This window comes from Gigantopelta aegis, chromosome 3 (assembly GCF_016097555.1).
Source record: "Gigantopelta aegis isolate Gae_Host chromosome 3, Gae_host_genome, whole genome shotgun sequence".
Taxonomy (NCBI): Eukaryota; Metazoa; Mollusca; class Gastropoda; order Neomphalida; family Peltospiridae; genus Gigantopelta; species Gigantopelta aegis.
Genome location: NC_054701.1, coordinates 45,328,959 through 45,344,720, shown reverse-complemented (window position 1 = coordinate 45,344,720; position 15,762 = coordinate 45,328,959). Strand labels below are relative to the sequence as shown.

The 15,762-nt window shown below is 36.8% G+C and overlaps 1 protein-coding gene across 1 annotated transcript in view; it reads left to right on the top strand.

Annotated features, from left to right (window-relative positions):
• Nucleotides 1-2,937: 2,937 nt before the first annotated feature.
• The window catches only part of LOC121368666 (centromere-associated protein E-like), a 94,464-nt gene continuing 81,639 nt past the window's right edge, over nt 2,938-15,762 (top strand). The window contains exons 1-3 of the mRNA XM_041493405.1: nt 2,938-3,063; nt 10,919-10,983; nt 12,332-12,426. Of these exons, the coding sequence (XP_041349339.1) occupies nt 2,938-3,063; nt 10,919-10,983; nt 12,332-12,426 (286 nt within the window). The remainder of the gene's footprint in view (nt 3,064-10,918; nt 10,984-12,331; nt 12,427-15,762) is intronic.

Here is a 15,762-nt window from a genome sequence, read left to right as displayed (position 1 = left end):
TTAGTTTATTTTAGTTTGTTCAGTTCACATTGGTTTCTGTTACTCTTTGTTCATTTATCATTATTTATTGTTGTTACTCATAGGTTTTATGTGGGTTTTTTTGTGTTGTTGTTTTGTGTGTGTGTGTGTGTGTGTGTGTGGGGGGGGGGGGTACGGTTTTTTGTTGTCATTATTAGTTTCTGTTACAGTTTGTTCAGTTCTCATTATTGATTTCTGTTAGTTTGTTCTGTTCTAATTATTACTGATTTCTGTTATAGTTTTTTCAATTCTCATTATTGATTTCTGTTACAGTTTATTTATTTCTCATTCGTTTCTGTTTACTGTTTGCTCATCCCCCCTTAGTTTATGTTACAGTTTGTTCTGTTCACATTATTGATTTCTGCTACAGTTTTTTCAGTTCTCGTTCGTTTCTGTTACAGTTTGTTTATTTCTCATTATACGTTTATGTTACATTTTGTTCAGTTCTCATTATTAGTTTATGTTACAGTTTCTTCAGTTTTCATTACAGATTTCTGTTACAGTTTGTTTAGTTCCCATTCGTTTCTGTGTATAGTTTGTTAATTTTTCATTAGTTTATGTTACAGTTTGTTCAACAGTTCTCATCATTACTGATTTCTGTTACAGTTTGTTCAGTTTTCATTATTGGTTTCTGTTACAGTTTGTTTAGTTCTCATTCGTTTCTGTATACAGTTTGTTCCTTTCTCGTTAGTTTATTTTATAGTTTGTTCAGTTATCATCATTACTCATTTCTGTTAAAGTTTGTTCATTTCTGATTACTGACTTCTGTTAAAGTTTGTTTAGTTCTCATTAGTATTTGTTTACAGTTTGTTCATTTCTTATTAGTTTGTTAGTTTGTTCAGTCCTCATTATTGATATCTGTTGCACTTGTTCAATTTTCATTATTCGTTTCTGTTACAGATTGTTTAGTTCTCATTCTTTCTGATTACAATTTGTTTATTTCTCATTAGTTTATTTTAGTTTGTTCAGTTCACATTGGTTTCCGTTAATGTTTGTTCAGTTATCATTATTTATTTGTGTTACTCATTATAGGTTTTATGTGTTTTTGGGTTGTTGTTGTTTTGTGTGTGTGGTTTTTTGTTTTTGGTGGGTTTTTGTTTAGGGTTTTTTCAATTCTCATTATTGATTTCTGTTAGTGTTTTTCAATTCTCATTATTGGTTCTGTTAGTTTATTTAGTTCTCATTCGTTTCTGTTTACTGTTTGTTCATTCCCCCTCAGTTTATGTTACAGTTTGTTCTTTTCTCATTATTGATTTCTGCTACAGTCTGTTTAGTTCTCATTGGTTTCTGTTTAAAATGTGTTCATTTCTCATTTCTCATTATAAGTTTATGTTACAGTTCTCAATATTAGTGTATGTTACAATTTGTTCAGTTTTCATTATAGATTTCTGTGTACAGTTTGTTTACTTTTCATTAGTTTATGTTACAGTTTGTTTAATTCTCATTATTACTGATTTCAGTTACAGTTTGTTCAGTTCTTATTATTGGTTTCTGTTTCTGTTTAGTTCCCATTCGTTTCTGTTTACAGTTTGTCAATTCCTCATTAGTTTCTGTTACAGTTTGTTTAGTTCCCATTCGTTTCTGTTTACAGTTTGTTTATATCTCATTAGTTTATTTTACAGTTTGTTCAGTTCACATTATTGGTTTCTGTTACTGTTTGTTCAGTTATCATTATTTATGTTTGTTACTGTTTGTTCAGTTGTCATGGTTGTTGTTCGTTATAATTTATTCGGTTACAGGTTTTTTTCAATTCTCATTATTGCTTTCTGTTACAGTTTGTTCATTCTCATTATTGATGTTTGTTACAGTTTGTTCATTTCTCATTATTGATTTCTGTTAGTTTGTTCTCATCTCATTATTACTGATTTCTGACAGGTTTCTGTTACGGTTTGTTCATTTTCATTACTGATGTTTGTTACAGTTTGTTCAGTTTTCATTATTGATTTCTGTTAGTTTGTTCTGTTCTCATTGTTCCTGATTTCTGTTAGTTTTTTCAATTCTCATTATTGATTTCTGTTACAGTTTATTTAGTTCGCATTCGTTTCTGTTTACTGTTTGTTTATTCCCCCTTAGTTTATGTTACAGTTTGTTCTGTTCTCATTATTGATTTCTGCTACAATTTGTTCAGTTCTCATTCGTTTCTATTTAAAGTTTGTTTATTTCTCATTATAAGTTTGTGTTACAGTTCTTTTTATTAGTTTATGTTACAGTTTGTTCAGTTCTCATTATTACTGATTTCTGTTACAGTTTGTTCAGTTCACATTATTGGTTTCTGTTACTGTTTGTTCAGTTATCATTATTTATTTTTGTTACTGTTTATTCAATTCTCATGGTTGTTGTTCGTTATAATGTATTCACTTCGCATTAACTTCTGTTACAGTGTGTTCATCTCTCTTTGTAGGTTGTGAGTGTGTGTGTGTGTGTGTGTGTGTGTGTTTTAGATTTTTTTTCAGTTCTCATTTGTTTCTGTTAATTTGTTTACTCTCATTATTGGTGTTTGCTCGTTTGTACAGTTCTCATTATTCATTTCTATTAGTTTGTACAGTTCTCGTAATTCATTTCTGGTAGTTTGTTCAGTTCCCATTATTCATTTCATTTTTTGAGTTCTCATTATTACTGATTTCTATTACAGTTTGTTCAGTTTTTATTCGTTTTTGTTTACAGTTTGTTCTTTTCTCATTAGTTTATGTTACAGTTTGTTCAGTTCTCATCACTGATTTCTGTTACAGTTTGTTCAGTTCTCATTACTGATTTCTGTTTCTTGTATTGTGGTATTACTGTGTTATATTAAGTGAGCCTTTTTGTAGTTGTTTTTGTTTCAGCTGTGTGAGCCTTGCGAGTCTTGTGAGTCATGTATGGGTTGGCGAGATGACGATGATGTGACCAGCAGCCTTCTGCAAGAGATGTCTACAGGCTAGCATGCTATGGCTGACTGTTAGAAAGTCTGCAAGAGATGTCAACAGCCAACCAGACGAGAATCTAGAGGGTGAACTAGTGACTGACTGGTTTATCATCAAGATGACACTAAATAAGTTATTCATGATGGTAGCAATGACAGTGAATTTCAGATGAGTTAATTAATTATAAAGATTGAACTGGCTGCAGAAGCAGATTATTTTTGGGATCAGAGACATTGAATTACCAGAAAAGTTAGTGGCTCAAATTAGTGAATTATGACATATGAAGATCATATTTTGGGGTTGGAATAGTGTCATCCTTCATTGTATATTTATACTGTGTACATAAAAATAAAATTGAAATGTTTTGTGATTTCACTGATTTCTTGGACTTAGTAGTCAATATATCGTCCGTGTGTGTGTGTGTGTGTGTGTGTGTGTGTGTGTGTGTGTGTGTGTCTGTGTGACAGACAAAGAATATATTTATTTACTTCAATTGGGACCTGCATAAAGAGCATTAAAACAAGCTGCACATATATACAAAGGATATGAGAAGAAATAACACATTTGACTAAGTTTGCATTTATAAGTGAATTTATTCTGGTAGGCAATAGATAAAAAGTTAGTTTGTTTTGTTTAACGACACCACTAGAGCACATTGATTTATTAACCATCGGCTATTGATTGTCAAACATTTGGTCATTTTGGTAGACGACAGATCATCCCAAAACTGTATACAAATATATATGATGGTTTGTGTTAGGGTTACGATTAGGGTGGTGGTTTAGCATGCAAGACGTCGAACAGTGAACTTGTTTGCACGCTGTTCAGGCCTGGGGTGATCTTTTTTTCTTTCTTATTTGGAATCTGTTTGGTGGGTGCGATTTACTAGTCTCACTGCTTACATCATAATTACATCCAAAACAATCCAGCCTGATGCATATCGGTTAGTGTAGATGAACATTTCCCCGTATTATCGAAAATACTTTTTTTTTAAATATAAATTTCAGCCACCTGCATGACTTCACTAATAATACTCTGTTCTGAAACTCGAGACATTTTTTTTGTTCTGAACCCAGATATTCATGCCGTTGCTGAGACTCGAACCTATGGCACCGTATCGCCCGCAATTTGCAGACTTGCCACGATACATTTTGAGCTATTGAGGCGTCTATAAAAAGGATGCTCTTTAACTCAACTATATGGGGCCTACAAGCTGCGCGGTCGATCCCGCTTACGTGCCTGAAACAGTGGGCAGACCTGGCACTGGCTAGTATGTATTGATGTATGAATATCTATATATTGTATTATGTCGAGGTTAACCGTTACATACATAGATATTAACGCACTGGCGCATAGGATAATTAAATCCTTTCTGGCCTCACAAAGTGTCCCATGCCGTTGCTGGGACTCGAACCTATGGCACCGAATCGCCCGCAACTTGCAGACTTGCCACGATACATTTTGAGCTATTCAGACATACGTATGTATGTATGTGCGTGTGTATGTATGTATGTATGTATGTTTTGATGTATGAATATCTATATATTGTATGTATGTCGAGCTTGACTGTTGCATACACAGATATTAACGCACTGGCACAGGGGATAATTAAATAATTTCTAGCCTCACAAATTTTCCGTTGCCAGGGCCGTAGCTAGCGGTGGGGGTGTGTGGGGTGGTGGTGGTGGGGGTGGGGGTGGTGGTCGGGGGCAGTCCCCTCAGAAAAAAATCCGGAAAGCATTATAGAAACTTAATGGGATTCGAACCTATGGCACCGAATCGCCCGCAACTTGTAGACATGCCACGATACCTTTTGAGCTATTGTTGCTACAAAGTTGCCCTCCCCCCCCCCCCCCCCCCAAGCTAGTGTATGTATGTATATGTGTGCGCGCGCGTGTGCGAACCTATGGCACGCGCCCGCGCGCGCGCGTTCATACATACGTGTGTAATGTGTAAATTGGACCGTTTCAGTGAATTTTGTTGCAAGTAACTAATGTAACACCACATAGGCCTACACCACTTATATTATACTATATTTATTTAGACTACAGATAAAGGTCAGGCCATTTTTTTTTCATGTATTACAACTAATTTTGAGAGTAGAATGATGGAAATACATGGTGAAAAAAAGAAAGAAATGTTTTATTTAACGACGCATTCAACACATTTTATTTACGGTTATATGGCGTCAGAGGACCACAAATATTGAGTGGAAAACCGCTGTCGCCACTTCATGGGCTACTGTTTTCGATTAGTAAGGGATCTTTTATATTCACCATCCCACAGACAGGGCAGTACATACCACGGCCTTTGATATACCAGTCGTGGTGCACCGGCTGTAACGAGAAACAGCCCAATGGGCTGGTAAAAAAACTAAAATCTCAGGTTACAACATTTTATCTCATAATTTTTGCCCAAATTTGGGGGCAACTACTCCGCCCCGCCCCCTGTCTCGTACGCTTATGTAACCCAGATAATTAATTTTGTTCACAAAAATAATGAATGGCGTTGGCTGAAAGTTTAGATATTATCAGCAATATCGCAAATTCTGAGTGGCAAAGCGAAACGATTTTGACCTGTATCTATTCAATATTACTAGACTGGTAGCTCTTACACTAACACAAGTAACCAGTGCAGTGAGCACTTTAAAGTCGAGGTATTGACCAATCAACTGTCAGAACACAAAACTTGTGGTAATTTTGAACAAGGGATCGAAAGTTACGATTAATACGAAGTCTCAAAGGTGAGGAGACATCTTGGTGAGAAGAAGACATCTTGTTAAAACCAACTAATTTACCTTTAAATTATTGTATGCTACATCTTTATTATCGTTGTTAGTTAATGCTTGATTGATTATGCGTATTGTTCACTGTAGAAAACAATGTATCCTAAACTATCGAATTCCGTCCCCCACCGAATTCCGTCCTATGTCACTTCCGCACTCTTTCAAATCACACTGCGCAAGGACTAACTTTAATTCTACTGCATATGTATCGGAAAGAGTACCGTATTTTCCCCAGTGCAATTTAACACAATGAAACAGTTGATTATATTATTTTTAAAGTGTTTTTGTCCCTAGTTACTAGTACAGTGGAGGTGATTCTATTAAGTATTATTGCATGTACACTGATAGTAATACAGAAACCATATCGGAGGATATCCAAAGGTAATAATAGATTAAAACTTGTGTATAATATCCCAATAATATAATTGGGTTAGGGTTAAGATTAGGGTTAGTGTTAGGGTTGGGGTTACAGCTGGGGTTAGGGCTAGGGTTGGAGTAGCCCGAGTACTCTGACTAAGAGAGCTAGACGGACATTTGGACATAAACATGCTCTCATTACAGTCAGAGACCAACCTATGTCTTTTTTTGGCAATTCCTGACTACCAAACGGTAGGTAACGAGTCCCGCTCTAATACCACAACAATCCTATGTTTGACGTCAAATACCTTTACATCAATCATTTTCGAGTTAAGTGATACCAAAAAATCCACATATTAATCACTAATACACATACTATAGAAAGAAACCCGACAGCACCCACATTCAGCTACGCTTCGTGACACTCCGTCGCAACAATTACAAAGCTCGGCGATCTATTTCGAGACTGGGCGATTCCGCCTTGTGCAGCAGTTACAGGGGTCGTCTCATAAGAGGAGGCAGTACGTTGCACATACTTTTGCTGTATCCTGTCGATAACACCCCAAATGTATCCTTCAAATTCAAAATGGAATCAATAATGTGTAATTGTTTGGTTTAATGACGTAATGAAATCCAAATTCATCCAAAACGGCATTAGCCAACTCTTCCATGTTGTAACTTCGCTTGATATGAGACGGCCCCTGTAACTGCTGCACAAGGCGGAATCGCCCAGTCTCGAAATAGATCGCCAAGCTTTGCAATTGTTGCGACGGAGTGTCACGAAGCGTAGCTGAATGTGGGTGCTGTCGGGTTTCTTTCTGTAGTAAGTGTATTAGTGATTAATATGTGGATTTTTTTGTATCACTTAACTCGAAAATGATTGATGTAAAGGTATTTGACGTCAAACATAGGATTGTTGTGGTATTAGAGCGGGACTCGTTGCCTACCGTTTGGTAGTCAGGAATTGCCAAAAAAAGACATAGGTTGGTCTCTGACTGTAATGAGAGCGTGTTTATGTCCAAATGTCCGTCTAGCTCTCTTACAGTCAGAGTACTCGGGCTAGGGTTGGAGTTAAGGTTAGGGGAAGGGGGGACCGGGCAGATATTTTTCCAAAACTTTTATAAACGAAGAGACTAGACTTGACAGATCGGTAATGACTTGTCAACATTAGTTTTGTCTTTATTTAGTTACATGACTGACACTGTTATAGTGGGGGTGGGGGTAGTGTATGGAAGGCTGTGTCAGATGGGTACAGGCTAAAACGGAACCGTGCCAAAACTGAACCATTTTCTTTGGTGGAAACGGAACCATTTTTGTTGGCGAAAACGGAACCTATCATGGTTAAAACGGCACCATATATAAATATATATAACTTATCTTATTTTTAATTTCAGGATTAGGGTTAGGGTTCAGAGCGATGAATAGGGGTTGGGGGGAGGGTGAATTCGGAAGTCTTTCCATTTTTATGACGTAGACTGGCCACACTGTTTATGTAATATTACTACTAATATTACGTATTAATAGATTATAACGTGATGTAAATACGTAAATTAAGAGCGCCAAGTGCATTACTACCCCATTCCCCCTCCCCTTCCCCCTCTATGTCTGAATTTCTTTTGATTTTTTTTTACATTGGTACACTTCACTCTTTGTACATACTTTGATGCCTAATATACCGACCTCGGTAGCGCTGTGGTTAAGTCATCGGTCTCCAGACTGGTAGGTACTGGGTTCGGATTCCAATCGAGACATGTGATTTTTAATTCAGGTAAAGACTCCAAATCTGAATGAGTGCTCAGTCGAGACATGGGTAGGTTTAAATCACTTGCTCCAACCAGTGATCCATAACTGGTTCAACAAAGGCCATGGTTTGTGCTATCCTCCCTGTGGGAATCGCAAATGAAAGATCTCTTGCTGCCTATCATAAAAGAGTTGCATATGTGGCAACAGCGGGTTTTCTCTAAAAACTGTCAGAATGACCATATGTTTGACGTCCAATAGCCGATAACACACTAACAACAAAGTTGACAAGATTAAAACATTTTATTTGTTTAATAGTGATGTGACACTTTGACACCAAATATACTGCAAATTTTTAATCAAAATGGGCTGGGCCATGGACATCAAAGCAGCTGAATCGATGTGATTTCGCCATCTTTGAAGGCCTGCCATGCCTCTGACGCTGGGTTGCCGTCTCCCTTATATACGTCCGCAATCTTCCCTCCTGTACCAGTCTCATTTGAATTGGCAGCATGGACGTTTCCATGTATAATTCTGGTATCAGTCGGTATATACCTAGTGGCTGGTCCCTGACTTTATTATTGATTCGCCAATGCCAACCTGCAATAAATAAAAAAAGTAGATATAAAGAATTTTTTTTAAATACAAGTTGGAAGGTATGGTTTTCTGCATCTTTTTTTTTTCTGTATAGTAAAATACCTAATATTTGTCATTTATAGTCAACGTCTAAAATCAGTTTTTTTTTTTAAATGTCTTTAGTGAGGTAGTCACTTTTTCAAACGTGAACAAGCCTGACAAATAATATGTGGTGTACTGCAGCTTTAAACAGAGATATCTCACCTTCAACGTGATTGTTGGTCCTGATAGTAATGCTGTACACTGACCAACAGCATGGAAGAAACACTGGATGTTCCATCCATTGATGACTGAAATAGTCCATCAGGTGGCAGATGGGACCATCTTGAGGGACCAAAGCATCAATTCTATTGAACATCATCCTGATACGTTGGGCCGGGAGGAATGGCAGTGACATCAGTTTCCTGACAAACTTATGTATAGCTTGATGTCTGTATGCAACCTGAAAAACAATTAAAAGAAAATGAAATAAAATTTTGGTAAAAATTATTTTAAAATAAATATAGATTATTAGCTTGTTTCATTTTATAATGTCTATCTCTAATAAACCTGCTTTTATAATCTTTATTTTACTGTGAACAATGTTTATTAAATATAACTCAACCGGACAAACAACACCAGAACGGTACGAACCCGGTTTATATAACCTTTTGTTTTACTTGTCATGAAGAAAACAACTCATAATTAGCAGTACAGTCTTTGAAAATACAGAAAGTAGTCTTAACACCAATTTGACTGAACTTGGACAAACTCTAGTGAACATATATTGCTAATTAGTTCACAATGGATAACACCTCTCTACATTGGTGCTGTTTGTTAAATAAACAAGTAAGGGAACCGGGCTATCATACAATTAAACTCAAATTGCAACACAGAAATATCAGTTGTTTTCTTGAATTTACAAACGGATTACTCAACAGGCATAGCCCATACATGAGCTCTCCTAAGCTCATATATAATGATTGCAAAAGTTGAGATAGATAATGATTTGGTACCGGCCTCGGTGGCGCAGTGGTTAAGCCATTGGATTACAGGCTGGTAGGTACAGGGTTCGCAGCCCGGTACTGGCTCCAACCCAGAGCGAGTTCTTAAGGGCTCATTGGGTAGGTGTAAGGCCACTACACCCTCTTCTCTCTCACTAACAACTAACCCACTGTCCTGGACAGGCAGCCCAGATAGCTGAGGTGTGTGCCCAGGACAGCGTGCTTGAACCTTAATTGGATATAAGCACGAAAATAAGTTGAAATCAAATCAATGATTTGGTTGTTCCATATCTGTAATAGGAAGCTATGATTCTGTGTGTCTAATACTTCCATGTCCAATCATCTGCATCCCCAACTAACACTGTTGGTCAAACAGATTAGTTTTTGTAGTAGTAAGCATTAAGACGGATCTGTATGGTAGGGTTAATTATAACAACAATACAGGAACAATACAACAACAAGGAAAAGTGTTGTCTTTATTGAATATGTAAAAATTAAGAAATGTATACGCAGCTCACGTTTTTTTCCAACTTCCGGTGGTCTCTTTGTTTTGACTTATTTTATTGAGAAAAATAAAAGTTCACAAGAGCTCTCCTCAGCAAGATTGGCGTCTGACTCTTGTCAGAGGCGGCTCCCAGTGGGAGCGTGCTTGAACAGTTATCTGATGGAAGCACGTAAATAAATTTACCTGTCCTGAAGATTGTGCAACTATCAGAAGTGACACAAAAACATTTATTTTTTCTTTTAATAAATAACTTTTCATTTAAGTTAAGTTTTTTTTTTTGTCTTATTTACTATTCTTCAAATAAAATTAAATTATGGTGCCGTTTTAGCCATCGTAGGTTCCGTTTTAACCATAAATTTCGGTGCCGTTTTAGTCAACGCAGGTTCCGTTTTGTCCAATTTGGTTCCGTTTTGGCACGGTTCCGTTTTAGCTATAACCCTGTCAGATCATCATCAACAATTCATTTTTATTGAGGAACAACATTAATAGATTTTTCTTCTTTTTTTCCAGCTACCTATAAAAGTTGTTAGCACAAGAAAACCATTTTTTTTATATTCATGAAAATTAGTTGACTACTAGCCCGAGTACTCTGACTGTAGAGGGCTAGACGGACATTTGGACAGATATTCAGCCCTGGATACAATCAGGGACCAAGCTTAGCCTCAGTACTCTGACTGTTGGGGGCTAGACGGACATCTGGACAGATATACAGTCAGGGACCAAGCTATGTAATTTTCTGGCAATCGCTGCCCACCACACGGTAATCAAAGATTCCCGCTCTAATACCACAACAATCCTATGTTTGACATCAAATATCTTTACATTTATCATTTTCGAGGTACTTGATTTACAAATATCCACATATTAATCACTAATACACACACTACAGAAAGAAATCTGATAGCACCCACATTCAAGACATATACTTAGTTTTATTTATTATTAATTTCTAGGTTACTTTCTTTTAAATGCCATTTGTTAAAATTATTTTCAGGTTGTTATTAACATGGAAAGTGACCGTATTAAAGTTGCGGTGCGGATTCGTCCACTTCTACAGAAGTAAGTTGATTTCTGTCATTGTTAACAAATATTACATTCACCAGAAGTGTCAGTGCATGTAGGATTTTGCCATCTATTTAATAAATGTGCACCACATAGAATCACAAAGAATAAAGTTTGTTTTGTTTAACAACACCACTAGAAAACATTGATTTATTGGTTATTGGATGTCAAACATTTGGCAATTTTGGCATATAGTTGTAGAGAGGAAACCAGCTACATTTTTCCCATTAGTAGCAAAGGATCTTTTATATGCACCATCCCATAGACAAGATAGCACATACCGCAGCCTTTGATGTACCAGTCGTGGTGCACTAGCTGAAGCGAGAAGTAACCCAATGGGCCCACTGAGGGGATCAATCTCAAACCGACCACACATCAAGCGAGCGCTTTACCACTGGGCGACTTCTCGCCCCCTCTCCCCACAAAGAATAAGTGCTTCCTGACTGAATGATATTTTTACGTAATGTTGATAGCCTTGTGATAGTTGCTTGAAAACTTGTAAACTGGTAATTAATGTATGGTGGTGATATTTAAGATATTAGGTCTCACTACACAGATGTCATCTGCCATTGAAACCCATGTTAAATTGCCCAACTTCAAATGAAGATTGCCAATAGAACGGGTTCTCGTTGGCACTAATAACATACACCATTGCTAACATACATTAAATATAAGCATTTATTTTCACTCCAAAATTGAGAACATTTCTGTCTCATTTTTTGCTATATGACCGCATCTGGCTGTAGTACCGGTCCGAACAGGTGGTTCATTAACCGATTCACTCCGGCTGTCACTTGCGCTGTATACCCATGTCCCAAAAGGTCGATGCTCAATATTACAAAATGACATGGGCAAAATACAGCCAGAAGGCTTACCATTAAACATACATATTGCTTTAATTCTTCACCATTTCCTAGAAGTGAATATGTGAACCATAACATGTGTCACAATTAGGAACTATAGTGGACCGTGATCAATGAACTCTCACCCGTTCCAACCACTGCACCACAACCGGACAAAGACCGTGGTATGTGCTTTCCCGTTTGTAGGAAAGTGCATTTAAAAGATCCTTTTCTGCGTAAGGAAAAATGTAGCGGGTTTCCTCTGATGACTACAGGTCGGATTTACCAAATGTTTGACATCCAACAGCCGATGATTAATTAATCTACTATGTGCTCCACTGGTGTCGCTAAACAAAACAAACTTCAAGCAATGAAATTGTATCATTCTACTTTGGTAGGTCACATGTCAATTGAAGGGAATGGTAATAACCACCTATAATTTAATTTTCACCTGTTATTTCATGTTCTGAAGACACCACTGTTCACTATGTGCTTGATTTTAGGGAGATACAGAACTCCGTGTCAGTAGCCTGGAAAGTGGTACAGAATGCAGTCGTTTGTTGTGATCCAGATAGTGTTGGAACAACATACCACTTTGGTAAGTATATTGCTTCAGCTCAGGTAGTTGCCATCAGCTGTGTCTCATGGGCTCGGTTCAGCTAGACAGAACAGAAATAGTTATTCTTAGACTTGTTTTTACAGTTCCAAATGACAACATTGGGAAGCAGTCAAATTGCTTGCGAATGTTATTGCTTGCTGTCACTGAATATAGGCCTAGTCTAGGGATTCTCATAGCCCAAGGGTGATACACTGGTTGGTCAGTTTTATGAATATATGTATCATGTATATGTTGATCACGCCTTTAAACACACAGTTTGTCATAATATGCAAAAGAAACATTGTTGAATGCAGTTGTTGCCTATAAAACTGAATGCTCCTGTGATGGGCCCCTTCAAAAAAGTGCAGTTGAAACAACACTCAATTACCACAAAAACACACATTACAATGACCTCAAGTAACCTTGTGTAGATATATAGTTGTCTCCCTTTGATGCCTGTTATTAAATGTTCTTTAGATAATATCAACTTAAGCAGTATTGTAGTACATATATTTCTGAGTTCCCACCATTTGCACTGGAATAAATTTTGGTTGAGCCAATTTTTAGATAGATGTACAGGGGTGGAAACTAGTGCTGCAGCGATAATTGATCAGCTCGATATGAACCGCGGTACAGTTTTGTGTATCGCGATTTTTATACGCTATTTTTTTCCTTGTATCTTATTTGACTTGAAATAGGCAAACAAACAAACAAAAACCACATCATTTTATTAATTGGTGATGACAGGAAATGTAACAATCACGTCAATGTTGGCATACAAAGTGATAGGTCAGTTATACTTGATTCTAACTTCTAAACAAAATGTGTTAAAAGTCCAATGTAAATAACCAGTTAACGATAATTACAAATAAATGTTTTGTTACTTACACAATATCATTCATTGTTCATTTACGTTGGAATACGGCTACGGCTATCATCTTCAAAGAAATAAACCAACAAATGAGAATCACACATCGCTGTTTTTCACTGCACTCGGAATACTTTGGCCGATCGTTCAAAATACCTCAGGCTCTGGTTCGGTCGATCTGCCGAAACATTGCGACTCTATACGTACATTTCCGTGTCAAGCGAGCAGCAACGGAAAAGCCCGATAGTAAGGATTTCCGAAGGTGACAATTTATAAATAGTTTGACACCATCACACCGATGTTCTAGTAGACTAGTATGGTGTTTAAAAAAAAAAAAAATGGCCTAAAACATTTACAGGGTGCAATACTGCGAGTGAAACACTCGCCTATGCGAGTGAAATTCTGTTATGGCGATTTAAATTTGCAAAACACTAGCCTTTTGGCGAGTAGATTATTTTTTCAGAATGAAGCTGACACTGGAACATTTATTTCACTAATCAGTCAGACGACACATATACTAATGATCGAAACTGTAAACATACACTTCCGCATTTTGCCCAGTTTGCGGATATCACACTCGGAGCTCTCCGGCCGACTTGACGGGGTGCGGTGAACTCGTATGGAAAACTTACTCGTATGGACGAAAAACTCGTATGGAAAACGAACTCGTATGTAAGAAATAGCAGTGAACTCGTATGGGGATGTATGGATATGCAGATATACTTTGAATATGTGTATTTTTACATGACAATTGTTTTGTATACATGCTTCTTATTTACCGAACTTTATTACAAGATGAGATATGAGTATAGAAATGTAAATACATTTCATGATGTAACAGAGTAAGAGACATATTGAAAAATATAATTTAATATATATATAGATATAAATATTTAGTACAAATATAATTAGAGTTTCTTAGCCTAAAACATTGTGCGAGATTAACTACCATGTGACTTGCCCAACCAATCAAATCACGCATGTCATTAGACTTATTTCCTGCGACAGAAACCGTAAACAATGCATGCATGCATGTTTTGCGTTTCTCGCTAGCCTGAAGTTAAAAACCACTAGCCACATACGTCAGGCTAGAGGGTTTGTCGACCTCTGCATAAAAAATTACACACAAGTATTGGATATATGCATTTTCCCTATACGATTAAGTCTTCCATACGAGTTCACTTGTGGATTTCCATACGAGTTCACTGCATTTCCCCCCATACGAGTAAGTTTTCCATACGAGTTCACCGCAAGCCGACTTGACGATCGAGGTGATCGGAAAGCCTTGTGACACATCGGGGTTTTCCGATTGTAAATGAGTTTTCACAAAGCATTGGACCAATTGCTTCGCAGCCAATTTGTTTGCACCTAAAGTTAAGCTAAATGTTACATGGCGGGAATATGCTAAATAAATTTAAAAAAAACGTTCGAGAAAGTTGTTGGTAACGATAGCATATCGTGAACAAAAATAAATAAATAAATAAAATACGTCCTAGTTTCGGTAACTGTAGTCGTCGGTATACTTGTCGGAATCGCGTAACCCAATTAAAAAACAGTTTACAAAGGAAAGTAAAACAAAATAGGGCCTAATTGATGATTTGTTTCTGGATTCTTGGAAACATACCCTTGAGAAAAATAAACAACACAGGATGAGGTTGGTGTTTAAAGTTCTTTAATTATGTTATTATAATTATCCATACTAATACATGTACTTCATATGTTGCCTGGCGAGTAACAATCTCTAGTTGGCTAGTATTTTTTTTCATTCACTAGCCAGTTGGCGAGTAAATATAAAGTGCTGCTTTGCACCCTGATTTAGTCTGACAGCTGAAACTAATAAAGATCATTAAAAAGTTATGCCTTCTGTTTTCATTAAAAAAAAAAAACCCCATAAATATTAAATTTAAATAATATCAACTATATTGCAATACAGTTTCTTATACTGCAATACGGTTTTTGCACTCCTAGTGGAAACATACCATTGCCTGACTCCTGTGTACAGTAATATTTCATGGTATGGCAACAAATACAAGTACGGAATTTTTTTATTTAATTATTTTAATACTTATTCTAGGAAAACTTCTGTGGCTCACCTGTATTTATGTCTTAAAATACTTTAAACTAGTAAAGTGCATAACTTACTCAACAAAATAATGGCTCTCGATAATGTGTTTTAATTAGTTACGTGCAACCACCTATCAATAGTGTTAGAGTAGTCTCCCATGTTCTGTTTGCTGTAAATTCCCAAGCATTAATGCAAAAAAATCTGCAAATTAGTTGAGCTGATGTTCGTAATGAGCCCGTGCACAGCTATGTGTGACAGAATGTTCTCTATTATGAACTTAGTCAAGACGAACCACAGGACTGTTCTAAACCAAGAGACTCTTGAAAACACATTAACAATAATGACACATGGACCCAAGACACTGAGAGATTTCTGCCCTAGATTTGCTGTAAAGGAGTGGATT